At 47.3% G+C, this 27478-nt stretch overlaps 1 protein-coding gene across 1 annotated transcript in view; it reads right to left on the reverse strand.

Moving 5' to 3' along the window:
• The window catches only part of grin2ba (glutamate receptor, ionotropic, N-methyl D-aspartate 2B, genome duplicate a), a 79342-nt gene that overhangs the window by 15223 nt on the left and 36641 nt on the right, over positions 1-27478 (reverse strand). Inside the window, exons 4-11 of the mRNA XM_076086682.1 lie at positions 24052-24195; positions 23461-23731; positions 17349-17541; positions 9036-9150; positions 5433-5641; positions 4859-5030; positions 985-1138; positions 72-197 (exon numbers count right to left, since the gene is read on the reverse strand). Coding sequence (XP_075942797.1) covers positions 72-197; positions 985-1138; positions 4859-5030; positions 5433-5641; positions 9036-9150; positions 17349-17541; positions 23461-23731; positions 24052-24195 — 1384 coding nt within the window. The remainder of the gene's footprint in view (positions 1-71; positions 198-984; positions 1139-4858; positions 5031-5432; positions 5642-9035; positions 9151-17348; positions 17542-23460; positions 23732-24051; positions 24196-27478) is intronic.

Here is a 27478-nt window from a genome sequence, read left to right on the forward strand (position 1 = left end):
CGTGTGTATGTGTGTGTGTGTGTGTGTGTGTGGGCGTGTGTGTGCGTGTGTGTGGAGCTGGAGCCTCTCACCTTTGCCGTCAGCCAGACAGCGGTTGTAGCCCACAGGGCTGAAGTACTCGAATATAAACACAGCCATTGCTGACACCAGCAACAGCATCACGAACATCATCACCCACACATCTGCGCTGAAGGGCTCTGGAGGGCAGGAGGGAGGGAAGAGAGGAGAGGGAGAGATGAAGGGAGGGAGGGAGGGTGGACGGACAGAGATTAGGACAAGAGAAGAGAGAGGGAGGGGGAAGAGGTGTGTAGGAAGGCAGAAGACGGGGGAGACATCAGGAGAGGGAGGAAGAGGGAGAAAAGAGCGAGGGCGGCAGAGAGAGAGAGAGAGAGAGAGAGAGAGAGAGAGAGAGAGAGAGAGAGAGAGAGAGGAAGTGAAAAAAAGCGAGAGAGGGCAAGAGAGATATGCAAATATGGAGCACCAGATTGAGAAGAGGAAGGAAGAGCAAGAGAAATGGAGTGGGAGTGGGAAATATAAGAGGGCAAAGAGACAGGGAGCGAAAGAGAGAATACATAAACAGTTAGCCATATTATCAAGCACTCCAGTCTGCCTCCTCATCATACAAACACGTTCAAACATGGGTCGAATCACATGGGTGCACCAAATCACTTTCTGAAGGTCTACAAATGGATGTCAACCAAAGGTGACCTGACAAAGATCCATACAGCGAAAATGTACATATTACATTCAGTTCAAACTTTGGCTAAACTCATTCCAAAGAGTCAAACAGTCTGCGGGAAATTGTCAAACATTTCGCAAAACTGGCGGAAATGGGCGTGGCCTACACAACACGATGCAGCTAAATGTACCGAACAAGTAGATGTAGAGATTTAAAAAATGGTGATGTACAGTTTGTGAGCGTAAACCTCCATCAGCAGCAGGAGGCTGTTAATAATGAGCAGCGCTGGATGCTGCGCCGCTCACCTAAGAAGGCCGAGGGCGAAACTGTGCCATTGCTGCGGGAGACCATGACGCTGATGCCCGTCTCGATGAAGGGGACGGAAAAGTCGATGACCTCTGACCTCTCCTCGTTGATGGTCAAGGAGCCGACGGCCATGTGGGCGTTTTTTAACACCACCTGGTAGAGAAGAAAGACGAAGAGCGGCCATTATTCAAACGTTTGAAATGTCTCGTTTGAAAAACAGTCAAAAAAACAAAATCAAGATAGTTATTAGTTTATAGTGAAATAAAAAAACAGCATTTAAACACAATCTTAAAAATAGCTCATCACAGTCATGAGGTGGACATTCTCCTATGTCCCGTGCATTTCTTTGTCCATTTTGTTGGTCCTGCTCTCCTTTCTTCTGGACGAATGAGTAAATGTGACCGAGCCTCTTCAGCAATCTAATACATCAGGAATAAATATTAGGTTTCAGTGTCAGCGCCTATAATCCAAGAGCAATATCTTCTGTCGAGACGCATCGCTTTACGGCGAAGTTCAGCAATCATGAAGACAGAATCCATTCCCCCAAAATAACCGTTTTTTCAACCGCCCGCCTTGCGGTTCAGCAACAAGCTCATTCCGAGTAAAAGGGGAAAAGCCAGCGGCGCTATCGCGGTTGTCTCTGTTAGACGTGTATTAAAGCATGCGGCGGATTCAGGCACTCTCTCCGTTAGCTGTCGAAAAGTATTTTTGGGGGGAATGCAGGAAATGAAATCGGACATTAAAGCAGATCGGACAGGTTTGAGGGGGAAAGTACATCTTTTTTTTAAAAGCGGAGGAAGAATTAGAATGAGCTAGGGGGAAGCAATGAAACACGGGCTTGGAGACATCAGAGACAAAGACAGAGCAGGAGGACAACAAACAGCTCGGAGTGGGGGGGGACAAAGAGGGAGGAAGGAAAAAGTGGGTCACCACAGTGGGTCATGGCTGCTTGAAATAGCCGCCCCAATGCCTCTCTCCTTCCTCTACCTGCCTCGCTCCCGTCACTACACAGGTGGTATATTTAGACCCCAAATCTGTACAGCCCTGCAGCACAAAGGGGACTGTCTTACTGAGTTAATAATGCGTTTGTATCTGTGTGTGTGTGTGTGTGTGTGTGCGCCCATATGAGTGAGTCATAAAAGGGGAAAAAGACAGAGTGACAGAGAAGCGAGCGAACCTTTGTTCCCCACCTGTGAAGTGGACCTTTACAGGCGGCGAAGAATATCGCACATCTACTCTGCACATTATCTGCAGTTTTCAAAGTGTTTGTGTCTGCTAGCAGGCGTGCATTTGTAACTTTTTCACTCTTGTTTGTTCTGTCAGCATGTAAGTACGGATGTGTGTGTGTGTGTGTGTGTGTGTGTGTGTGTGTGTGTGTGTTGGTGCCTGAATGTGCGAATGTCTTCCCGGGGAGGAGAGCGAGTCCATCCAGCAGTGTACTCACTTCCCCTCTCTCTCTCTCCACTCGCTCTCTCCATCTCCCTCCTACGACTTGTTCTCTCAGCGTTATGAAAGTGACCCGTGTGGGTGTTATTGAGAATGAGTGAGCGAGGATCTGCGTTTGGGTATGTGTCTCAGCTGGTGTGTGTGTGTGTGTGTGTGTCTTTATGTGACTGTTCTGGCGAGGCCAAACTCATGTAATCAAGTGTATTGCCTCTAATATTTTAGATTAGGAGTGTTAGGGGCAGCACAAGTCAATGCAGCCCATGAAATCTGACACAGACTGCCAGAATCGAGTTATGACAAAATGTCGGCCATCTTAAAAGTGTTCATTGATTTTTATTCTTCCCTTTTTGATCTTTTTTCTTTCTTTTCAAGCTGTGGCAAGTTATGCAACGGCCCTCAGTTATCTCTGTGAGGCACATCCTAGAGGGTGTGTGTGTGTGTGTGTGTGTCAGCATCAGCTTCTGGTCCATTAAGGGTGAGAGATATACTGTAGTTTTGGCCTCGTTCCAACTGTAGAAGGACACGGGTTGGTTGTGTTAGATACAGCAGATACAGCAGATATATACGGTGTGTGTGTGTGTGTGTGTGTGTGTGTGTGTGTGTGTGTGTGTGTGGGGAGATAAAGTGACATTACGAGTGTGTCCTCTCTGTCCACATATAGAAACAGTCTGGGTGTGTGTGCCTGTCTGTGTCCATGTGTCCGCATTCACGCATGGATTCTTTTATTCCTGTCATCGTTCATGCATAAGTGTCCCTTGTCTGCGTGTGTGTGTGTGTGTGTGTGTGCGTGTGTGTGTGTGCGCATGATCCATCCTCCTAATGACCATTCATCTGCGGAGGTGAGGAGGCGGCGGCACATTACGGTGCTTTTAGTCCAGAGGAATGCGTTTATTACAGGTGACCACACTTCCAGCTCAGTGCCCACTAAAGACACTTAACTGGCTTTATGTAACAGATTAAACGGGTCAGTTTAATGTAAATTGAAGAGCAAAACTTTAGAACTAGACACGCCACCTTGACTGTGACTTCTGAAGGTTGCTCAAACTTCGGCCGTCCACACAAAGAGACACAGAGCGTGTCGTCAACCTGCGACCTTTGGGCTCCTATTGATCCGTTTGCCCTTTTTGCTTCCTTAAGTAATAGCCAAAGTCAGACGGCACGGCTGTGGGTTTGAGCACGAGAACCGACAGCGACCTTACCTCGGGACCAATGTCGATTAGGGAATTTCCTCTCCCTCATCTCAAACACCTATGAGCACACAGCTTCGTCTTGTTTGCAGTGTTAAAGCTATCTAACTGTAAAATGTGCACTTCAGCTGCCAGACGTAAAAAAAAAAAGATGATTTGCAGACGATACAAATTTGATTTTGGAAAAGAAATTGAAACTTTTAAAGCGTTTTACTTTAGCAAACTATCTGAATCAAAGATGTTCTTTGGTAATTGTGTAACAAACTTACAAAGCAAACTTATGATAAGTGATGCTGAAACTGAAAAGGAGTCTGAAAACAATAAGATGTTTGGGTGTGATGATGACAGACGATAAACCAAGTTGGCAACCACATAGATATGATATCAGAGCAAAGATCTATTGACTTACTGTACAAGTACCGTTCACTTATACAACCATACATTAGTTATTGTGTGGAAGTATGGGAAACACATAAAACAAATCCAAATCAAATTTGTTAACTTCAAAAGAGAGCTTTAAGAAACGTAAATAAAACCACTTTTCAGGAACAAACTGGTCATGTAATTAAAGACCCTTAAATACATGGACTTGGTAACTGCACAACGTGAAAGTGTCAATATGTCAATATGATTTGAGATGATGCTGTATGTTTTTTTCTGGAATCGTCGTGAGGAACTGAAAATGTGTGGCAGACATTACTAAATACTTTAATGGGCAAATATAAAAGTGACTGATCCGAGTGGTATGTTGCCGTCAGTGTGCAATGTTCACAGTGTTTTCTATTGTACCGTTTTGTCGAGAGTAATTTCAATTTCCTATTTTCCCCAAATTGTTGTTGAACACATTTAAATGTCAACTTCTGCACTGACTGCTGACTGCTCGGTGCACCGAAGCCTCGAAGCTATTCTCCTTTCCTGGCCTGGACTCGTTGCCAAATGTGTCTCTCTGCGTCACGCTCTGACAGCTCAAACGTCTTAACACCGACGTTTAAACGGCAGCAGCATCAATAATGATAAGACGGTGGCGCAAAGTGGTGAATTAGGTGCAATCTACATTTGCACGCTTTGCCAACAAACTGCACTAATGAGACTGTCATATCATTTACACACGCATGACCACGACAAGCACAGAGAGGCTTCACTTCTTGACCTGCAGGCCTCTGACTGAACATTTAGCAGGTGTTCAGTAAGACACAGACGTAGCCATAGGAAGACTGACACACACGAGTTATCTCCTCACCTCTCCCACCATGCCGTTCCACGTCCCATTGATCTTCTTGCCGTGCTTGCCGTTGGTGACCAGGTAGAGGTCGAAGGTGAGCTTCACCGTCTTGGCAATCTTCTTCAGGATGTCGATGCAGAATCCCTTACAGCAGCGCTTTATGTAGATCCCCGAATCCTTCGTCTGATTGCTGCAGAGACGGACGAACAAGGTGGACAGACGGACAGGAAAACGAGTTAATCGAAACGTGTACTTCTGTCGGAATCGGCATGAGTTGCTAATTGTGGTCGTGATTTGGTGGATCTGGCACTGTCACTCCCGCACCGACGGAGTGTGAAGTGATTCTACCTCTGGCTCTGTAAAGCTGTTGCGGGAAATTAACATCATTCGCAGGCAACATTTAGCCATTTTGCTTTTTCCTTTTCCCTTTCTACTTTGGTCACGTCTGCAGCAGGTAGTCTGTATCTAACTGTGCCAAGTTCAATCCTCACAATAACCTGATACTTAACAGAAATGCATTTCTTCTTGACATGCGTCCTTACTCTTGTTCCTCTCTGACACTGATTTGGTATATCTGAGCTGTAAGTCTCACAGTGTTTTGATCTGTTTCCGACAGGGTATGGTGTTCCTCATGCAGGTCCCGCTGAGCGGATCCACGTCTTCCACGATGACGAACGGAGCCTCCTCCAGCGTCACGATGGACAGGTGGTCGTCCTCCCTGCTCGCCGCGCCCCCGTACAGTTCGTGGCGAGGCCACACGTGGTACTTCATGGACAGGGAACCGTTCTCCCATTTACCCACCTGCAGAGACACGCGGCAAACAAAAGCTCGTTCAGAAAAATACATACATGAAATTAATCACTTGGCAGGAATCTAATTTCGAAAATGAATTCAGGTCAAATTCCCACGCCGCAGTGAGTCCAGTGCATCAAAAATGACTTCAGCTCTGCTCTTACGGACAGTTAGAGTGGAATGCTTTAGTATTTAGTTAAATGCTTAGTATTCAAAAGCATGTCATTCTTTTGGGTCGGTTTAATTGCCTCATTTTCTGGGTTTATCTGTGATTAGTCCGTCTGTCAATAAAACAACAGTATGGTAACAAATGAACAGGAGCATGTCATGACAATAACAAACTGCACAAATGAACACATGGACGTAGAAAGATAGCGGGAAGAGAGCAGAGAAGAAAAACCCCAAAGGAGGAGAGGAGGGAAAAGGCACCCAGCATAGAGAATGAGGAAAAGGGTTAACGGGAAGGACACTACTGAAACGGGGGGGAAAGAGCAGAATTCAGATGAAGAGGGGAGGCTTGGGAGGGAACTGGATGGAGGGATTAAACGAATAAAAAGAGAAATATGAGGAAACGGCTACATTTGCAGATCTGGAGGGCACCTCCAGCACATTATGGCTTCACTTCAGTTAGAAAAATGTCCCCGTCACGTGGAACCATACCTGGCGACTCTGCCTGCGCCCTTTCCTCTAGAAGGGCCCACTCGGCCACTTACACGGAGAGGAAGACGTGGGTGGAAATGGATATGGATCGGCAGCTAATTGGACACACGGTAATGGGAGAGAGAGGGCAGGACAGGGAGCCGAGGCGCGAGTGTGTAAAGTCTGGTTTGCACACTCGTTAAATATGTAAATGTACACGCACACACACATGCATCACTCCAGGGAAGACAAATTTGCCAAGGCTGCCTGGAGGAGACAAGTTAAGGCTGTGTATCTCTGGGGCACAATGCAGCCTTCTGGACCGGGAAAAAAAGAGAGTGAGCGGGAGTTAGTGAAAGAGACGAACAGGGATGGAGAGAAAGTAGGGGAGGGAGGTAGAGAAGAGGGTTCAAATCAGTCCGGAGGAGAGTAAGCTGGACCTGGACGCCGCAGAGTCTTCACGCTACTTCAAAAAGGTGCAGTGTAGGCACGGTTGTAGGAGCTGGAACTCATTAGGATCCAAGAAAAGTGGTTCAGCTGGAAGTCAAGCTAAGAATTAAACATGAGCGAGGGAGCGGAGGGGGGGAGGAGGAGGAGGAGGAGGGGGAAGAGAAGAGAGGAGGTGGTGCAGACTGCAAGGGGAGAAAAGAGAGAGAAGAGAGAGGGGAGCGATTCACCTTGTTCTCTGATCAGAGGACGGAATATAGATTAGAGAGGCGGAAGAAAGAGAGAAACACTGAGAATAAAGAACAGGCAGAGTGGAAGGAGTCAGGTGGCAGGACACAGACACAATGGAGGGGGAGCGTGAGGAAACACAGATGCAGGCTGGTGACTTTGCAGGTGGCGCTGAGCATCAAGTTCGTTTGAGGGTGTTGGTTCGCTGTGTGACTCAGGATTAATGTTGCCCCGTCTGCACGACCGACGTCTCCTCCACCTGTACTTAAAGAATGTATTACTCTAATCCGTTTCTCCATCTGTACAATAGAGCTTTTAACCTTCATATTCAGAGAAAGCTGACTGTGCATATACAAAGTTTGTATTTTTACTCGGTCACACATGAGCCAGCCGCCCAGTACCACCACAGTCTTTTAAATTGCAGATAAACGGATTCCTCAATTACAGACACGCAGACCAACTTCACCGTCTACCTTGTGAGCGTAACGGATAGACTGTAAACTGTCGTTCCTGTGGATGTGCATTTTCATTTTCATTTGGGAAAAACAAGGTAATAAAGTGTCAGAACGAATCTGTGCAATCGTTTGTCTTGTTTGTTCAGCGCTGCATTACCGAGCACCTGTAGCTCCGTGTAAGAGATTCAGAGGATCCTTGAATGACATTTGACTACTGGACTACAAAAACATGTCAACACTACGACCTATTTGGCGGTTTCCAGGGGGGGGGAACCGAATTTCCTCGTTCTCCTCACTTGTGTTGCAAACTAGTTACTGTACGTGTCTGACAGCGAAAATGGCATCCCAAAATACGAGTGTGGAGGATGTTATGGACGAGGATTTCTACAGCGTACATTTTAACAGCATTTCGGCTCACTTGGATAATCAGCCGTGTTTACTCGAGCCAGAGAGTATACGGCCGAAGAAATGCAGCGGAGAGAGAGGCCCGGGCTGCATTCCCTCCAGAGAACTGAGCTGCCGACAGACAACACCAACTGGCGGTGTCTTTACTCAAATGGCCCTCCGATGCCAACAGAAACAGCATCATCCTGCTGCAACAAATGTCAGCGTGGGCAGTTTCTGTTGGCTGCTGTCGCCGACGCCAATTAACCCCCAGAGAGCCTGTGTGTGCGTTACTATGCGTGAAAGTTTTCCTTCTCACTTGGGACAGAAGTGTGCTTCAGGAACTAGAAAAGACAACCAAGACCAGCGGGGGCCAAGCGGGGCAGACGACCATGGAGTGAGTATTTTGGGCTATTATCAGCTGTTCTGTTGAGGTGTCTCTTTGCGAAATGCTGAGTGAATTCATAAGTTGGGCTTTTATTGTGAAAGGTAAAAACAGTGAAGGAGTGAAGCTGTAATGTGATGCTGTTTTTACTTTATTATCTGCAATAGTATAGGCGCAACTCGGCCACAGTACGTTTTGACTGGCCGTCAGTAACTTGTGCGCAATGCATCCTGGTACATGTAGGCACTGCCGGCACGGCTCCACGAAAAAGGAGGACTCAGCTTTCTCGGTCAATAAAGCTCGCACTGAGGAATTTATTGCTCCATCAGCACTGATTGGCCATCGACATTAAAAGGTGGCAAATTGACCCTGTAAGCAAATCCGACCATTACCGAGATGATTCTTAGTGGAAGCCTACGTACTATGAGCAATGTGCAGCACAACATGTGCATAATATTTGTCCTATCTGAAAGTGGAAGTCTCTACTAACGATGTACAGCATGACCACTTGATGATGATGATGCTGCACACTCGACAAATGATATGTAATAGCTTCCCAAACTTTTAAAAACGAACAGAGCAACATTCTTACTACCTCATCACTCTGGAGCCCGTGGGCTGTGCCGTGTGTTGCTCAAAGGCACCTTCGCCGAGTTGATAGCATCTAATCAGAGCAGCGCCTGTAAAGCTTAAGGCTGAAAATGCTTAAAAAGTGAAAATCAGATGATAAGAGATGCAGATAGACAGACAGATACTCTTGGACCGATCAGGTACAGTACTTACAGGACACCGCTGAGCATAGATGCACACACACACACACACACACACACAACTTGCTCCTTCTCCTCTCCTGTGTCTCTCTCACCCTCTCCCACTGCCTCTCCTTGTTGAGCAGAATGATGACCAGCTTGGGGTGCATCTGGTATCCGTCCTCGCTGAACGACAGATTACGCCCCTCGAACGTCACATTCATCAGGTACCTGTAGAGGGAAACATGGAGTAGAGAGAGACAGAGAGACTCATTGAGACGTACATCGCTTCCCGAGAAAAGCTCTCGCATGTTTTATTTGCTCCACGCGTCGATACCATGACGCAGTTTCCCCAGACATTGAAGTTTCACGGTATGTCGATCTATCTTTTTAAGCATTTATCTTTTCAGACAAACCCACGGACATGACCCAAATCCATCATCTGCCGGGAAACAGCTATTGGCCGATGTCTAAGCAGGGTTTTCATAAACAGATGAACGTTCATTAGTCATCAGCTGCAAACAGGCAGTTGAGGAAAAACAGCATTTTGAGACGGGACGGAGGAGAAGCAATTTTTTCCGATCATCCCAGGTTCAATGTGTTCACTCTTACTGAAGTGAGTTTGAAGAAGTCGTGCATCATTTTGGGAAATATGCCCGTTTGATACCACATGTCTGTCCATTGAATATGAAGCTACAGCCAGCAGGTTAGCTTAGCTTAGCGTAAAGGCTGGAAACAGGGGGGACACAGCTAGCACGGCTCTGCCCAATTACAACAAACCCCCCCCTCTAAAGCTCACCAGCTAACACGTGATACCTTGATTGTTTGATTTGTAAAATGTACTCACTCACTGGGAGCTATGTGCTGAACTCTTTCACGGCTGGGAACAGTTGCCAGGCAACCAGCTGAAATCCGAGGAAGTCAGTTGTCCCGGCCAAGAGATAGTTCATAACCCATTGTTTGTTTTTATGAAACGACAATGTCAAAGAAGTACGATGTGTTAATTAGAGAGCTTTAGAGGTGCTGGTTGGTGGATTTTGTTACCGTTGGACAGAGCCAGGCTAGCTGTTTCCCCTTGTTTCCAGTCTTTGTGCTAAGCTAAGCTAACCACCCCATGTTTCCTTGGCTGAATGGAGATTTCTGCTTGTCTGCCTGCCAACCTGTCAAGGAAGTGATGCTGACATAAAAAAAACACTGAACTCCTCCATCCTCATCATCCTGTCCTCATGGCAGCTCAAGTGTCACCAGAATACTGAATATGAAATCACTGCTTGGACACGACAATTTATTATATAAACATGCCATTTTAAAATAGTTATTTTTAAATTGCACTTTAAATCAGCAAATACAAACAAAAGCATTCAAAATGAAATATGCATTATTATTATGTACTTGTTTATCTAGCTGGACACATGGATGACTAGATTAAAAAAAGTTGATGACAGTGAGCTCTGGAGAGACAATATGCAATGCAGCAAGTACAAACAAGTACTAGCCCATATGATACGGCAACAGCAGCTTGTCAGATCACTGTGTGTCGGTGTGTGTGTGTGTGTCTGGCTCTGTGTGTCTGCTTCTGTCGGTGTGTTCGGCTTGGCGCAGAAAGAGAAACGGAGAGAAAGCAGCATTGTCAGGTGAAATCATTTCACCTCCCTTCAAGTAAACACAACACACATGCGCGCACACACACACACACACACACACACACACACACACACACACACACACACACACACACACACACACACACACACACACACACACACACACACACACACACACACACACACACACACACAACACTGTATTCTCTTGCAGTGATTATAGTGTATGTGCGTGGGAGTGTGTACGTGTGTGTATATGAGAACAGGAATGTTTATGTCAGGCGAACTCAAATCACTTCACTGTCATCCCACACACACACACACACACACACACACACTTTCTCTTTAACTCTTTCACTTCCTCACCCTTTACTCCCTCTCTTCTCCCCTCTCTCGCTCTCTCTGACTGTTTCCATGGAAACTCTCTGCCTCAAAACCATGCACACAACATACATATATATACATATATATGTATATGTATGTAGATGAATATATAAATAACAAAAACAACGGTGCATGTGTCTGGAGACTTGGTGTGCTGATGGGGTCTGTCAGCAGCGGACTGGGACCAGTATGAGGACACACCATCACCAGCAGAACCAGTCTGTCTTGCACCATTGTGTTCTTCAGGAGAGAGCGACGAAGCGCAACCTTACTGCAGCGGCACCTCAACGTTACACACCACCTCACCGCTGCACTCAAAGATCATTGTGTTTTACCTTTAACCCCGTCTGACTTTTAAGCCGGAACAGATCCCGGATCAGAACACGAGGCTAAAGCCAAGAGGAAGCCACGCAGAAATGTAATAGTCTGATTGAAATGTTTTTGTTTTTTAATTGTTTCTATGAATAAATGTATCAATCTATGTATTGCATACGTTTCTATGCAGGTCCTATGCACATGGAGTGACTTATGATTCCAGCTTCCTTACTCTATTTCCTGTATTAAATATTGATATTTTCAATGGGCCGCGATGAGCAGAATCCTCCAGCATCATGGCGTCTCATGCGGCCCCATGTGTCCAGCTAACCGCCCCGTCCCGTAGAGCCTTGGCACTGACACAAAGTGCACAGAATCTGCTGCATAAATCATAAGCCATTTACAAAATGACATGACGCTGCGCCCCCTTTAATCTTTACTAAGCAAGCTATTGTTACGAGCAACAATGTGGGGCCTTTGTGTGCGTCTCCGTGTGTGTGTGTGTGTGTGTGTGTGTGTGTGTGTGCACGCGCGTTGACGGCAGTAACAGAGCGAAACGCAAGCATATGTGTGTTGCCATGGCACCCACAACTGCTGTGACTTCCAAGCCAATCTGGTGGGTTACTATGGAAACGGTAATCTCGCAGAGGGTGGGAATATATGAGAGAGAGAGGGTGAGAGAGGATGGATGGATGGTGGGACATATTACGATGAGACTGCAACGCGCTCTTCTCCCTCTCTCCGTCACCTCCTCTGAACCCCCCCCCCCCGCATCACCAAACATGCACACACTCAAAAAACAGTGAGCGCAGTACATCCGCATCTGGAAGCTGAGCAGGTCCGCTGGGCGTCGAGTACGTCGCTCAGAGACACAAACAAACCTACACCCCACTCCTACAGTATGTGTCACGAGATGGCGTTAAGTAACGTGCACGCTAAAGAATGCTAGTATGCACACACCCCCCCACGCACTAAACCCCCGTGTTTAGATATCGAACCCGTCAGCTTCCAGCTCATGCGAGTACATCTCAGCCGTACTGTACAGCAGCTGTCTCCTCCTGGTGACACTGACTCAACAGTAACAATATCCGCTTCATAAACTGCCGCGTCTTTTTTGCAGACATTTCGATGTAATGTTTTGCCATTATAAATCAGAACAACTTAGTGCCCCACACACACACACACACACACACACACACAGTCGCCATGCTAACTCCATGGCCTGACACAGATACGTTTTAGCGCATGCTCCGGTGTGAATAATGGAGGAGTTGCGTGAAATATTGATAAGTCAGTTTTAATAAATTAACCCTGACATAAATTAGTCATGAGTTACACTCCTTAGCAATTACTTGTGGTGCAATGTACTTATTGGGTTTGTAGAGGAGGAATCTATATGAGAATGATAAGATGCCCCATATGGCCTGACAAAAAAAAATACTGTAGCTTTGCTGCTTGTACACTTGGGGTACACAGTGTGAATGTGAGGGGAGGTGTGAAATAGTTTGTGTGTGTGTGTGTTTGCACATGTATGCATGTAGTGGTGTGTGTGTGTGTGTGTGTGTGTGTGTGTGTGTGTGTGTGTGTACTCAGACTTGGGACCTGAATGTGTAAACAGTGTAATAAATGGTGCTAAAAGGGAAGAGAGCGGAGGGACGACAAGGCAGGAGGGAGAAGGACTGAGAAGATTTGATTTATTGTCGACAAATGACAGACAGCACTTAATTAAATGTAATCATTATGAAATTCATTTTAAATGACAACCCTCAGAAATAGTTTGGTAAAAACATTTGAGGATTCTGCTCTTTGTTTTTCTCATTTCTGAACATTTAGGAACAAATCTTCAAAAGCCTTAAAGGACAAGCTTAACGTTTAAGAAGCAGGTATTATAGTAGCCTGCAGAAGGAGGAATCAGGGGGGTGGAGGACACAGTGTGGGGCAGCAAAGAAGAGACAATAATGTGATAGGAACGAGAGAAAACAATGATTATGTGAGAAAAAATAAAGAAAAAGTGATGTAGTGACAGAGAGAGAGAGAAGGAAGAGGGCAGGAGCACCCTGACCCAGTTCCAATCAGGCCCCATCACAATAGGTACCTTTTTAACACCTCCCACTGGCCTGCCCCATAAACACACACTCAGCTGGCTTTTATAGACTCCGTCTGAAATAGCACACACACACACACACACACACACACACACACACACACACACACACACACACACACACACACACACACACACACACACACACACACACACACACACACACACACACACGAAAAACAAACACATGCGCTCCATTGAAAGCCTCGCCGGGGCCACGGAAGTTCAAAAATGTCCACAGAGCTTAAAAGCACTTGACACCTTTCCAAGTCCGAGCTCATTTGGAACCTGTCCACGTCTGGCAAGGTCAGGGCCGCTGTTGTCAAACTCATGATTCTCACGCTGTTGTGTATTGCTCACCAGTGGTGTCTCTCTCTCTCTCTCTCTCTCTCTCTCTCTCTCTCTCTCTCTCTCACTCCCCCTCACTTGTGTCTTTTGCTCTCTTCTTCCTCTTTCTGCTATCTCCATTTGTCAGGCTCACACACTGTAGCATTAGCAGGAATGTCACAGTGCTGGGCTACAGAGGACTTAATTTACTTAGCCGAGTGACGCGTCCTTCTCTTGTGGTATTCTGCGAAGCTCCGAGGGCTGAACAAGGAAATGCTAAGCGGAGAGGGATCGGCATAACGTATGGCTTTATAAAGTCAAGTAGATGGCCGTGACCATGCGGCCATTCCTCATCGTTCAACGGCAGACTGAAAATGTAAACTAGATGTGATTTAAATATTTGCCATGCGTCCCTTACTGACTTCACCCGTTTTGTAATCTGCAACCTTGAAAGGCATGTGATGGTGTGATCAGAAACCACAAAGTCATGTGTGATCATCTCCATTAGTCACAATGCCCACCAGAGTACCAGAGTAGCTCTGATCAGGGTGGTAAAGACACGTATGTGCTTCCTCTTAACATGCGGCGTTTGTGAATTATCGACGAGCGCCGTCCTCCTTCCTTCGCCACCTGCTTCAGACTTTCAATCTGGATTTGTTTTAAAGCCCATGTTTTCAAACGTGGCCGGCCAATTAAAAAAAAAATCTCTGCTCCGTCTCGGATTAAATCTGAAGCGAGAGAAATAGGCCGAGCATTTCCTGAGTCATGCTCACTCCACAGTTAGAATAGTCCTCCTTCATGAGTTGGAGATATTTTTTGAGAGGCGGAAGTCACGTCGTTCTCTAAACCAGTGACTCCCGACCAGGGGAACTTGTACAGTATCCCCGTTAGAGAGCTTTAGAGAACGAGGCTTCGTTTTCCGAGCTATTACGCCTCATTCTCGACGGCTCAGAATTAATTTGTGACTTTATCTGATTTATTAATGACGTGTGAACTGACTGGCGAGTGCCACTGATTATAAGATTTTCCTGCCCTATGAAAGAGCCTTTTGTTTGAGTTCCCTTTCCACCAATCTTTCATCTATTCATCCATTGATTCACTTAGTATGGAACCAACCAGGACAGTGAGGCATCCAGCCCACCGACCAAATAGCCGGCAAGCCAGGCAACCAGCCATTCATTCACTCCCCGGTATGTATAGACTGTAGGCCAAATGCTAATCTCTTGATTGAACACTAGAAGACAAAGGTTATCACCGAACAAATTTAGTAAAGGAAGCGAGGGGCAAAGGATCTTAGCAGCGCTCGCAACTGATCTAATCATCAACACGGCTAAGTTGATTATAACACTGCAGGTCTGGAGCGCAGACGATGGCTGGGAAGGAGGAGAGGAGAGGAGAGGAGAGGAGAGGAGAGGAGAGGAAATGAGAAGAGAGGAAATGAGAAGAGGAGAGGAGAAGACAAAAAGGTGTGAACAGATAAAACAGAGCGGAGCAGCTCTACAGAAGAGAATCAAGTGGAACAAAGCAGACCGGGGCGGAACAAAGGAGAAGACTATACAGGGCAACGAGTGGACAGAGAGAAGAAGATGACTACGCGGTAAAGTAGAGAGGAACAGAGCGGCACACGGCAGCAGAACGGGGGGGGGGTTGAATTCTGGGGCAACAGCGGCTGCCATAAACTCCACCGTTATCTCGGAAGCGGCGAGCAGCGGTGAATCAAATGCAAAGCTTCAGAAAGGAGCGGACAAGCAACGCGCGGGGGTTGAAATGAGATCTGAAGAGTTTACTTGGATGGACAATAAAGCTCTGCTGCCTTAGCGCGGGGATGCGGTTAAGCTCGGAGCACGAGCAGGACAAATCCGAAAAGGTGCGCGTCTGCAGCAGGTGTCTGCTTCCTCCTGTGAGCGTGGAAACTTCTGGAGGGCAGAAAGAGACTTTGGTGTCCGTCTGAATACAAGTGTGAGTCACTGCCAGAGGGTTTGTGATATGTCATTGAGTAGGAAACCAGACTGGTGTCCTAGAAGACTCCTTAGCACACACAAACTCTACAATACCTACACACAAACACACACATCTAGCCTTGACGGTCTCTATTTAGCACAATAAAAACACACACACACACACACACACACACACAGCTACAGTCGACACACATTTAGAGAGGCAGAGGGGATGGAACTGCCCCTGAATATAATGCTGTGCTGAGCTCTGGAGCACAGCACCACACAGGGGCTACAGTGTTCGTCGACTGAAACGCCATTGGGACCAATTAGGCAGCGCGCGGAGCAAAGCGCCGCCGAACGCTGCGCCTCGCAAACCAGTTCAAAAGGCCTGCTGCTGAGACGGACAGCTGAGGGGGTGGGCTCGGATTTTTCCTGAGGAAGGAGGGCATGTGAAGAGGGGTGTTATGTGTGTGTGAAGGGTATTATTACGTGGGGGGGGGAGGATGATCACAGTTTGCAGGGGATGAAGGCGCATGCGTGTGTGTGTGTGTGTGTGTGTACGCGCCAGCATCTGCTGCGTCCGAGGTTGTGCTGATCCGCGCCAGGACTCTCGTGTTGATGCCACGCCACCTGAACCTGTGCACCTTTTTTTTTAAAGCTGCTGTGTGTGGCATTTGAGCATCTATAAATCACTGCCACATTAAATGTGGAGACATTAGTGTAGTTGTGAACGCATGAGACCACTGCTGCGGCCTCCGTACTGTATTACATATTGTACGCCACAGAGCTCGTTATCATGGGATGTGTGCAGGTTGTTTTAGGGCGAAAAAAAAAGTGAGCTTGTTTTAATGCACGCTAAGCAGAAAAAAAGAAGGCTATTCCTGCAGTGCACTCAGAGTTTCTCACAATAACGGATTCTGTAATGATTTAGCAGACAAGTGGCAGCATTCGACAGGAAGTGGAACTTTGAAATGCAGCCTTCATTTTGAAGAACGCAAACAATACAATGCCTCCACCAATTGTCGAATATGTGAAAGATACAGATACCAATGAACTTGCTGTAGATAAATAGATTTTTTTGCCAACAACTACTAAACAGACATGTGAACTTTGTCCCAGCTTTGAAGTCATACATATTCAAAGTCCGATATAAAAGCTTTAGAGAAGCAACATCTCCTTTGTTGCCCTCAGCGTCCCCGAATCCACTCCACCACTCCATTATCAAACTGGTGCATTGACGGTAACAGAATCCTGCCTGGCAGCTCCTCTAAAGCTCGCTGAATAACACGTTTTATCTTCTTTGCTCAATTTGTACAAAAAGCAAAGTGTAAAAGCAACAATTGCCTGTTTTTTTCCGGGGGGGGATTATGCGTCGGACTATTTATCGGCGCAGAGCAGCATCTTCTGGAAACTGTTGCCTAGCAACTCGATATAACGAGTCAATTTGATAAGCGTTAGATGTGCTGGTTAGCTGAGTTTGTTACCTTAGTCCAGAGCCAGGCTAGCTGTTATCCCTCGTTTCTAGTCTTTGTGCTAAGCTAAGCTAACCAGCCGCTTACGTTCATCAGACAGATATGAGATATGTGTCAACACATTGTTAATCAATGCTGCAAACAAAGGGAAGTTATACAGATACACAGCTAACGTGGTGCACTGTTTACTAGCTGTCCACCTCATGTGATGACGACTACACGGCTCATGTTCTATCATGGGACTCGTTAGTGAGACTCTACAATCCCGTCCTTCACTCACCTGAGCACTTCGTTGGGGTTGCCTGAGATGGGTGTCTTCTTGTCCGGGGTCCCGTGGCACTCAGACTTCAGCAGGGTGTGAGGTCCGCGGTCCATCATCATGGTGGAGGTCGCCATGGTGATGATGGCCACGCCGTCGCGAACGCGGGCCTCCAGGCCGTAGTCCCACTCGTCATAGGACACGGAGAGCAGCCCTGGGGTGGACAAAGCGAGAAGAGGAGAGAGAGAGAGAGGGATCAGAGAGGAGGTGTGGAAAGAAGAAAGATGGGGGGGGGATGGAGGGATCTGTAAAAATAGAGAAAATGAGAAAGCTGAACTGGATCGTATGTGAAAAAAGAGAAGCGACAGAGAGACAGAGGAGAGGAACTAAAGCGGGGAGGGATGGATAATTCCGTTCGCGTATACACAGTGTACATGTTTTGAACGCACGCCAAGAGACAGAGCTCACACTACGCGATGACTCACGGAGCCGATAGCGCTCCCATCCTGCCCGACTACGCGTCTATCACCTTGCTGTGTTTGTCCATCTGTCTGTCTAAAGCACTGTCTGTCTCTTGTTTGTTGCCCTTTGCACTTGTCTGTACGCCTGTTTATCTGTCCTTCTGTCCGCCTGAGTCCTGTTCTCCCTTGACAATCTGTCTGTTTATGAACAACAATTTGTAAGTTTATGTCTCTCCCGGTGCCCTTCCAATCATCCATCAGCCCATTTAACTGTTCGCCAGGACGCCCGTCCTTCGTCCTCCCCTCTGTCCCTCTCTGCTGTCGATTATCCCGCAGTGATGAGTGAGAATATGGACGATACAGGAGTATTTACACTTTTGTTTTACCTTTATTTACCCAGGAAAGGCTGGCTGAGGACCTGACTTACATCAATCTGTTTTCCGTGTTTTATTAATCTAAAATAAAGAAAGAAAAACGCAGAGAAAGAGCTGATTCACTATGAAACTTAGCCTATTATGCATCTATTCAAACACGGCTGACATTTTAATAATGAGCATCATTTATATTAAACTGCCGTTATTGATAATATGATTAACTCGTGACATATAGTCCCCATTAATTGATGACACACAGTGCATGAAGCCCAAGCACTGAGCCTATGGTGTGTGCAATGTTTATCTCTTTTTAATCACCAATCATTTAGCTCTCTAGTTCACCGCGGTCAGGATTTTAGCAGCTTGGAGCTAACAGGTGGGATTGTCCTCGGGCTCTCTCGGCTCTCATGGAGTCTAATTGTTTTGGATCTATTTATTAAGAAATTGGATAACTTTTTTTTTCAAAATAATTGATGCACGTTGGGTTTAAGGTCACAGGTCCTTATTGGACAGAGTCTAATGTTTTGAACAAGTTCGGGTCGCGACCACCCAATCGACCATGGAATTACACAATCGGCGCAAATTAGCACGTCCAGTAGAGCAGCTAGATGCTCAGGACCGTCCTCGAGGTTCACATCAAGGCAGCTGTTACTCTCCTCGCCCTGGTCTGCCCAGCATGACTAATGGACGTTCGCTTAACCCCTACCCCTGAACAGCAACTGTCCAATCACAGCAGCCGTAACTAGACCTGACAAGCTGTTTAAAACCAAAAACAAGAGAACGAAAGTGTGAGGAATGGGCTAAACTACGGCTGGGCGATATATCGATATATAGACATATCGATATCGTGATATGAGACAAGATATTGTCTTAGATTTTGGATTAAACCGCAATATGGCTAAAATGATTGATTTTAAAGGCTGCATTACGGTCAACCATACAATATCGTCGCAATATCGGTATCAAGGTATTTGGTGAATAATATAGTGGCTCCATATCGCCCAGCCTTAGGTTAAACTGTGTGTTCAGCTGCTCTAATGTTAGCTGCAAACGTTAGCATGCCCAGGCTAACTATGCACCAATTCAACGCAGAAAATCTTCCACATCAATAAGCCCCGTTATCGAAACCCTCGGCACGAAGTCGCCCTTTATGACTTCTAAAAATGGCCACTAACTGATCTTTCTGTTCGCGACCCGCCGGACGCCTCTGGGTTCGGGTCACAGAGCTCTCAGTGAAGTGCGGACTGCCTTTGAGTCAATTTATCTGTCCCCCCTCTCTGTCCATCAGTCGGTCTGCATCTATCTGACAGAGTATGACCACATGTCAGCCGCTCCACTACTGTGTCAGTGGGCAGAAATAGACAGGCGGCCCTGGCAACCTGCCGCTCCTCGCGGGGCCCTCAGCACTGACAGCTCCGGCCCTCCAGGACCACATCTAATGTCACACACTGTTGACACTTTCTCACACACTCACTCACTCACTCCTGCCACTGGCTCCTTTTTGCACACTTCACTTTTATTATGTGAGGCAACGAGTCTTTCATAGGAAGGTGTGTGTGCCGTGCAGGGGCATGCAGCGTGTGTTTTTTATCTGCATCTTGGGAACTGCAGCGTGAAGTGTACATGTTCATACATCTCTCAGGACATGTGTTAGTGTCACAACAGAGGCGTGTCAACTGGCAACGTTACAGCTGAACAGCACTGTGGCAGCTGTAAAGCCATTTTTTTCTGGCCCGTAAACTGGCTACTGACTCGGTTTGAAGGCGAATGCCGTCTCCCTGTCACAGAGTCGCACATGTAGAAGAAAAATGACAAAGACTGCAGACGGAGAGCATCCACGTGCAGGCAAATTGAGTCGGGGAGCGTAATAGCAGAACTACCGTATCACTGGGTATTTTTGGAAACAGCTTATTATTGTCAGTGATGTCCGATTGGGTGGTTACGTTAGCACAGTGTGTGCAGCAGGAGTGTGTAACTGATCAGGAAGAATAGAGACAGAAAAGCTGTTAGTAGGAGAGAGAGAGAGAGAGAGGGACGGGGAGGGGAGGAAAAAGAGGGACGGAGTGGGCAGAGAGAAAAAGTCAGACAGCGGCAGCGACACAAAGATAAAGAAGCGGAAGAAACAGGGGGAAAAAAAGGGAGTAGAGAGTTCGGAGAGAGTCAGAGGAGGCTGAAATAGTGAGACAGAAACGACAGAGACGCGAGGGAACAACAGCAATGAAATAAGGAGGAAAAGGAAAGAATGAACGGAGGGAGTGGGAAAAGAGATGGTTCCCCATAGCGGCACTTAAAGAAGGCACCAGTTGAATTACCCATGAGGATTTGAGGCTCTTATTAAGTGTGCCTAGTAAGCTAAGCAAAGCCCCCCCCCCCCCCCCAGCTAGCGTGCACCTTCTGCCGAACCCTGAACCGCTGGTTTCACCCAGAGCGTACACGCTGCCGCGCCATCAGGGACATGCTGTGCCACGGTGTCCTTTCGCTCTGTGTTAGCTCACAAGTTGGTGTGGTCGACTTCAGGCTCCGTGTGGCTTTGAAGATGCCGAGGTTGAAACTCAGAAATACAGGGGTTTGTTGAATTATTGAGCTGCGCAGTTGAATACCTAAATAAATGTCTACAAATATAACGCCCGTCTCTTGCTTTTGGTACAGCAGCATCTTCTTCATCGAAGGTTACTTCAGGCCAGTATCTGTCCTTTTCTCATAGCAACAACAAAAAAAAAAGAAACGGTCCCTCTATCTAATGAAAGTGCGGTTTGATAGAAAGTCATTGCTGAAGCTGTTAAGTAACATCCTACCTTCATGTTCATGTGGTTGGCAGAGGGCAGCATTGACAAGCACGGATCCTGCAGCAGCAGCGCCGTGAGCACAGGCTCAGCCCTCTGCTCACAGACTTAGACTCAACATACACTGTTATATGATTTTACAAAAAAAAAAAAAGCTTTATTTAAGCTAAAAACAAAATATAAATGATTAAATATCTGTCATTTTGTTGTTAATGTTAGATTATAGGCACATTCTCTATCCTATTCATCACGCGTTGAATGAGTGGATGACATTTAGCCCGCTATCCGTCATTGTGTCCCACGAGATTAATCCCATGATAATTCAATGCGAGCTGAAAGAGGTTTGTTTGTGTCCATCAACGCGGCCTCTCTGCCAGCTCTACTTTGTAATCACCCAGGCAGAGCATGAGCTAGTCACGATTATCTCTCTGGCAACATAAATCAAGAGCGGTGTTGCTGTGTGATTTACATAACTGATTTGGTGATCTATCAAACTTTATAGAGTGTAACCTTAATTTGGAACTGACAAACTTACACACACACACACACGGTTTTGTTCCCCCTTGGCCTTCAGGTAATCACTCTCGCTCTCCACCGTATGAGGTACACGCGAAAGCACAAACACACGCAACCCATTTCATTGCGCTCGGCCATTATTTTCTCACCAAAATTAAACCGTAAACCAACGTTTCGCAGACAAACGCACGCAGACAGACATCGCGCGAAAACACGCTCATGGGCACACAAACAGGCTCGCTAAAACACTCCCAACTCCCATTCAGAGTAAATCATCCATGGGTGCCAATAAGGGAGCAGGGGTGGGGGGGTGGGGGGGGGGGGGGGGGGGGGGGTTGAGTTACGGTGCTTGAGCGGCACAACGATCTCAGGTTCCGCCTGGCAACCATTTCCCAGAAACTGCTGAGGACAGGCAGCGGTGTAATATCTCCCCCTTCACTGTAAATCAAACAAAAGCCAAACACCAACAAATTATCAGGCTGGTATGTCCCGCGTAAATATACCTACCTGCTCCCAAAGTTTTTCTGTCCTACTGACATTAAAACAGACTGAAGTCGCAAAAAGTTCTACGGTTTCGCCATCAGAAGCAGGTCGGTTTCCCCACCGAGACCTGGCCTTTCTAAAAGACTCTGTCCACCCCCCCCCCCCCCAAGTGCTGAAAGTCCCGTTACATGAGGCGGTCTGACAGGTGTCCCTGACAGATTGCGTGAGCAGGTTCACTGCTTAATGCACCCCAACATAGATGTCACTTTGGTTCCACGTTTTACCTTCAAAGGTTAGAATGACCTCCAGTGGTGTTGAGGCATGGGGCGGCGGTGAGAGACACTCCCTCACTTGGTATTAGGAAAGGTCAGTTTATTTTTTTGGTCTTGAAGAACAAATCCAAATAGCAGAATCTCAAAACCACCACGACATGACACTGCTGCTTCCAAGCTAGCCATTAGTGCTGCGTCCTCACTGATGGAATACAAATGTTCATTCCTGTCCTTGGGGTGGTAATTTGAGAAAATAAAGTCCACTTAGCCTTTTCTGGAACCTTTTAATTGCATCTTAGTCTCCATTAGCTGATGATAAAGGTTGTGAAATTAAAAAAAATTGCCTTCTTAAAGTGAGACAATGCAACTCTTGAAAGACGAAAGATCACAGGAGGGAATCAAGACGCAGTTTTGACGGTTCTGGATCAGACCGGGGCGACCTATGTTAGAGAACGCATGCATTCACGGCGCGCTCTTTGGATAGACATCAACCAAACGCTGCACGTAATGTAATTACTCTACTTACAACGGGATTAGCATTTGTGCTCAAGGCAAGCAAAGATCTCTCCACACTGAGATTGTGTCAGATAGAAACGGGATCCAATTTGAATTCCTGATTCGACCTCAGTTTCATACAGCACCCCCGTATACTCAAGAGGTGGACTCGGGTCTTAAGCCAGACCAACAGACGATTGAATCCGAACCCCAAACTAAATGTCAGTACAACCTGACCTGGACTGCTTGCGAGTGACACATTGCCATCACGTCACCGTGTCCCTTTTTTTTTAGCCTGGTAGCCACATTTAGCAGACTTGAAATGTCATCTTTAGAACTAGCCATGCGAATAAATGACAGGTCAACGGTGAAAACATGCACTTGAGGATCAGTAGACTAAGGAATCGTTGTTCGTCGTATCTGAGAGGAGAATAGGCTGCATCATTTTGGGGCGAGACAGTGATGCCACTAAAACACCAAACATCTTGAACCAAACTGTGCCTCAGAATATGGAAGCAAGAACCACAAAACGTAACCATCTGACACCGTCAAATCAGGCAAGACTGGGCAGTGAGTCAGCATTTTCAACTATGAATACCGTCAAAAAGTCCAACAGAGCCGACTAATAAACACCCTTTGCGCCCAAGTTTGAAGACATGGTTACACAACAAAAGGTTAATGCAGAATATGTTATGTGTATGCAGTTAAGGAGTTCTTTTTTCATTCCCCTGCTATAGCAGATTTCCTACCTGTGGGGAACTCTGCAGGCACTACAATGGTGTCTCCAGCTACCAGCGAGGGCACTATCCACGTGTAGCCGTAGCCAGTGATCCCGACAGAGTGGGCCACCTCGAAGATGGTGTTGGCCTCCTCTTTTGTGCAGTAGAGAAGAATGACGGGGCTCCCGAGCTTCTTCAGCTGGTTCTGGATCTTCGAATCTCCGTCATCCACCGACATGTCCAGCAGTATAACTTCCTCCAGCTCCCAGCCCACGAAGCTGTTCTCGGTGGTGCTGCGGACCTGGATGGGGCCGAGGCGGATCAGAAGACAGAAGAGACTTGTACTGTTTCATTGTAGTGTGACATAGTTCCATAGTCATGTTTGCATTATCGTATGAGGATTGGCGAGGATGAAAATCTTCAAAATTGGGATTATAAGAAAAGGTTCAGAGATCCAATATGGAGTTCCACTGAACACTAAGCAAACCTGTCTCTAATCAGCGTTATATAAATACAAAATCTATATTTATTCATGACAGGGCTGCAACATTTCTATTGTGACACCAAAGTGCCCTCAATGCCTGATTGCTTGCGGGTGTCGTCTCAGCCGGGTGCCGTTACCTTGGTGACAAAGTCCTGGTACCCCGGGTAGTACGTGGTGACGATGGAGAAGATGTACCAGTCGTACTCCTCCATGATGTTCAGCATGACCGAAGCCTGCTGCTCGATGGAGGGGCCGAACTGGAAGAACATGGAGTCGTCATCCTGGAAATGACAAGAGACAAGGAGGAACGGAAGAGCGTGAGTGGTTTGCGTAACATTATTGGCCTGAACTTTAATTTAGCCGGCTCTCCACACAGAGGAGAGCAGACACTGCTTAGAGGACGGCGGTTGGGTTTTGTGACATAGCGGGGACATTCATTTAGCTGCCTTTTATTCTCTCCCGCTCATGGAGGAGAAAGGCGAGAGGACACCAGTGGGCTTGTAATGATCCCGGTCATGATTTTCATTAGTTGCCTTTATGACTCTTTTAATGAGTCTGCACACGGGGGGGGCAAGTCCTGGGGACACGAAGCCGCCGTCCTTAACCTCACTGATCATTTTCATCAATTTGTTTTATGACACCGTGTTGGAACAACGCAACCTCAATGTAACCTGCAAGGCGCTGGATATTAGGACGATGTATACACGAGGGATGACACACACACACACACACACACATAAACATTCACTAAGTCCCTTCCCAATGGAGAGGCTAAATCTGAATACGAGAGATACAGAATGTACAGCGGTCCAAGCAGCAGTACAGTCGGAGACAGACTCGCCAATAAACATCGCTCACAGACCGATACCCGAGCTTTGCCACCGGTGTCGAGACGGAATATTGAGCCGGACAGAAGGAGAGGAGGAGGTGAGGAAAGTCTAGTGTAGACGAGACTCTGCAGTTCTGCGACATGAGCTCGTTACTGTGCATGGGCCCAAACTCCTGCATGCACGCTGGTGGGTTTATGTTCTCGGATACTTGAATGAGAGCGATTTCGTAGTGCGTTTCCATTGTGGACTGCATGTGAGCGGAGTCAGGTGGAGCTGAAATCCCTCTGGCTCCTCAGGACTCTCTCTCTCTCTGCGCTTCACTCCACATCAAAGGCTAACCTGCCCCTCCCATGGGGGGGGGGGATGCACGCGGGTTGATCCAGCTACCTTGTTTCTGCATTAATAAGATCAGGGCCAACGCCGTCGAGGTGGCATGTTGAGAGCTAAGATGCGCAACAGGGGGGGGGGGGGGGGGGGTAAAAACGCTTGGCCCGAACGTTCTCGCGAATAACGCGCCGCAAAGTGCGCGTATTCAAGTTCAAAGCGGAGGCCGCGTTTTCAAAATCGTGAAATAGAGACGCGCACGCGGACGTCGCACTTCTCCAGCTCGCTTGAATCCATTTTGCTCCTCAACTTTCTCCGCTTTTCCTTTTCACTCTCGCCCTCCATCCGCCTCCTTCTCTCCGCTCTGCCGTCCCGTTTCCAGCAGTGGAATTACTGCCAGGGCACAGTTATAATTGAATTTCCAGATTCGCGCTCTCCCGCTCCACCCTTTATCCTCTATACAGCGCCCCGCCACCCTCACACACACACACACATACACACACACACACCCTCACACACACACACACACCATCTCCTCTCTTCTTAAGAGCAGTATTAATGTACTGTCCAACACACTCATTCAGAGCGCCAGAGGTCTGCAGCGTTTTCATTAGCCTTTGAGAAAAAAAGACATGCTAAAAGGAGCGCAAGACAAGAAGCAGGGAAAGAAGGAGGGTGAGAGATATGGTGGTAAAACAAAAGAAAAAGAAATCCCTGGTGGGAGCGGGGCTGAACGATAAGAATGAAGTCCTGCAAAACACCTCTCTTTATTTACAGCAACAATAATTAGTGTCTGGCCACATGATCACCTCTGTTGGCACGAAGGTGATCGATGAGAGAGTGTTAGAATCCCCAGAGGCAGTGAGCGGGGCCCAGGAAGCCGGCCAGCAAGGCTGTGAACGCGCTGCTGGGCCCGCCGCTCACTTCTCTGTGGATCCGCGGGCCTGACGTCAGCGCGGGCTACTGTACACAGACAACAATACGCCGCACAATGAATGACCGGCGGAGACCGGGGGGGGGGGAAGCAGGGGGAGCAGGTAAGAGAAACACAGAGAGAGAGAGAGACTAAAGAGAGAGAGAGAGAGAAATTAAGCAAGCAAGAATAAAAGATAGAGATGTACAAAGAAAAGCAGCGAGGGTGTTGGCGAGATGTGAAGCCTGCGGGGGGGGGGGGGGGGGGTGACAATAGGATGAATGCAGAGGGCTGGCAGACGGCTGTGATCCTGTGTGTGGAGCGGTGTGAGCAGTGAAGGGGCAGGGAAACATAGGTGTGTGTGTGTGTGTGTGTGTGTCAGGCAGTCAGCCAGCCATTTAGGCAGGCGGAGGCTAAGCCTGAGTTGTTCAACCACAGAGGACCGCTGCTGTCAGAGAGAGGAAGAGGAGCGACGGGACACATGCGTGCCTTCCTCCAGGGGAAGCGTGTGTGTGTGTGTGTGGATGGATGGAGACGTTTCTATGTGTGTGTCTGCCAGTGTGTATGTCTGTATCAATACGTATGTGTGTGTGTGTGTGTGCCTCTAATTTTGCCTGTGTGCGCCTGGGTGTCTGTATTTGTGTAGGTTTGGGCTCAGTAGGGCTCTCTGTTACATGTGTGTGTGTGTGTGTGTGTGTGTGTGTGTGTGTGTTTTCCATGGTTGACGGGTCCTGGTCTGGCCCAGAGCCTCCAAACGAGTGCACTCACACACTCCTGGAGCAGTTATTTGACTTGGAGGGGAGAGAGAGTCAATAACTCAGGTATTTCAATTACACACACAGGGGCACATCAGTGACTGCAAAAGAAAGAGACCCACTTCCAATCTTACTCTGGAATATGCACACATACACACACCATTGAATGCAGACACACAGCCCCCCCCCCACACTCAGCTGCATTTCAAAAGCCACCCTCGACTAGAATGGCGCACTCAAACACACACCATCATACAGGACACAAAATGACAAATCACGACCGCAATCAGAGACTAATTATGGCGCGTCGCTTTGGACACACACGAACAATCACACACACTTGACACACGTACACACACACACGTAACAGCACGATAAAACAACACGACTCACTCTGCTAAACTGCAAAGTGTGTTGTACACTGATCACACAGAGCAAACAAGCGGAGTCTCCGTCACACAGACTGCGTTTGAATACATTCTGACTTCAAATGTGGCCACAGGAAACACAACAATATAATGTGTGTTCTCTGGGTTTTGTAGATGCCTAAACAACAAAAGGCCCTTATGGGTCCACCCAACAACTAGTCTCTACAAGCAGATATCTGCTTATGAATGCAGAATCCGGAGGCACTGGGACAGGATTTCAGTATCGGGAGTGTTTTCGATCCGGTCGTACGCGTCTTATCTCAACTCCAACTCCATTCTCGCATCTATTGCCGATCGGGCCGCAAACAGCGACC

This window comes from Anarhichas minor, unplaced genomic scaffold, assembly GCF_050575085.1.
Source record: "Anarhichas minor isolate MPS153535 unplaced genomic scaffold, ASM5057508v1 ptg000007l, whole genome shotgun sequence".
Lineage (NCBI taxonomy): Eukaryota > Metazoa > Chordata > Actinopteri > Perciformes > Anarhichadidae > Anarhichas > Anarhichas minor.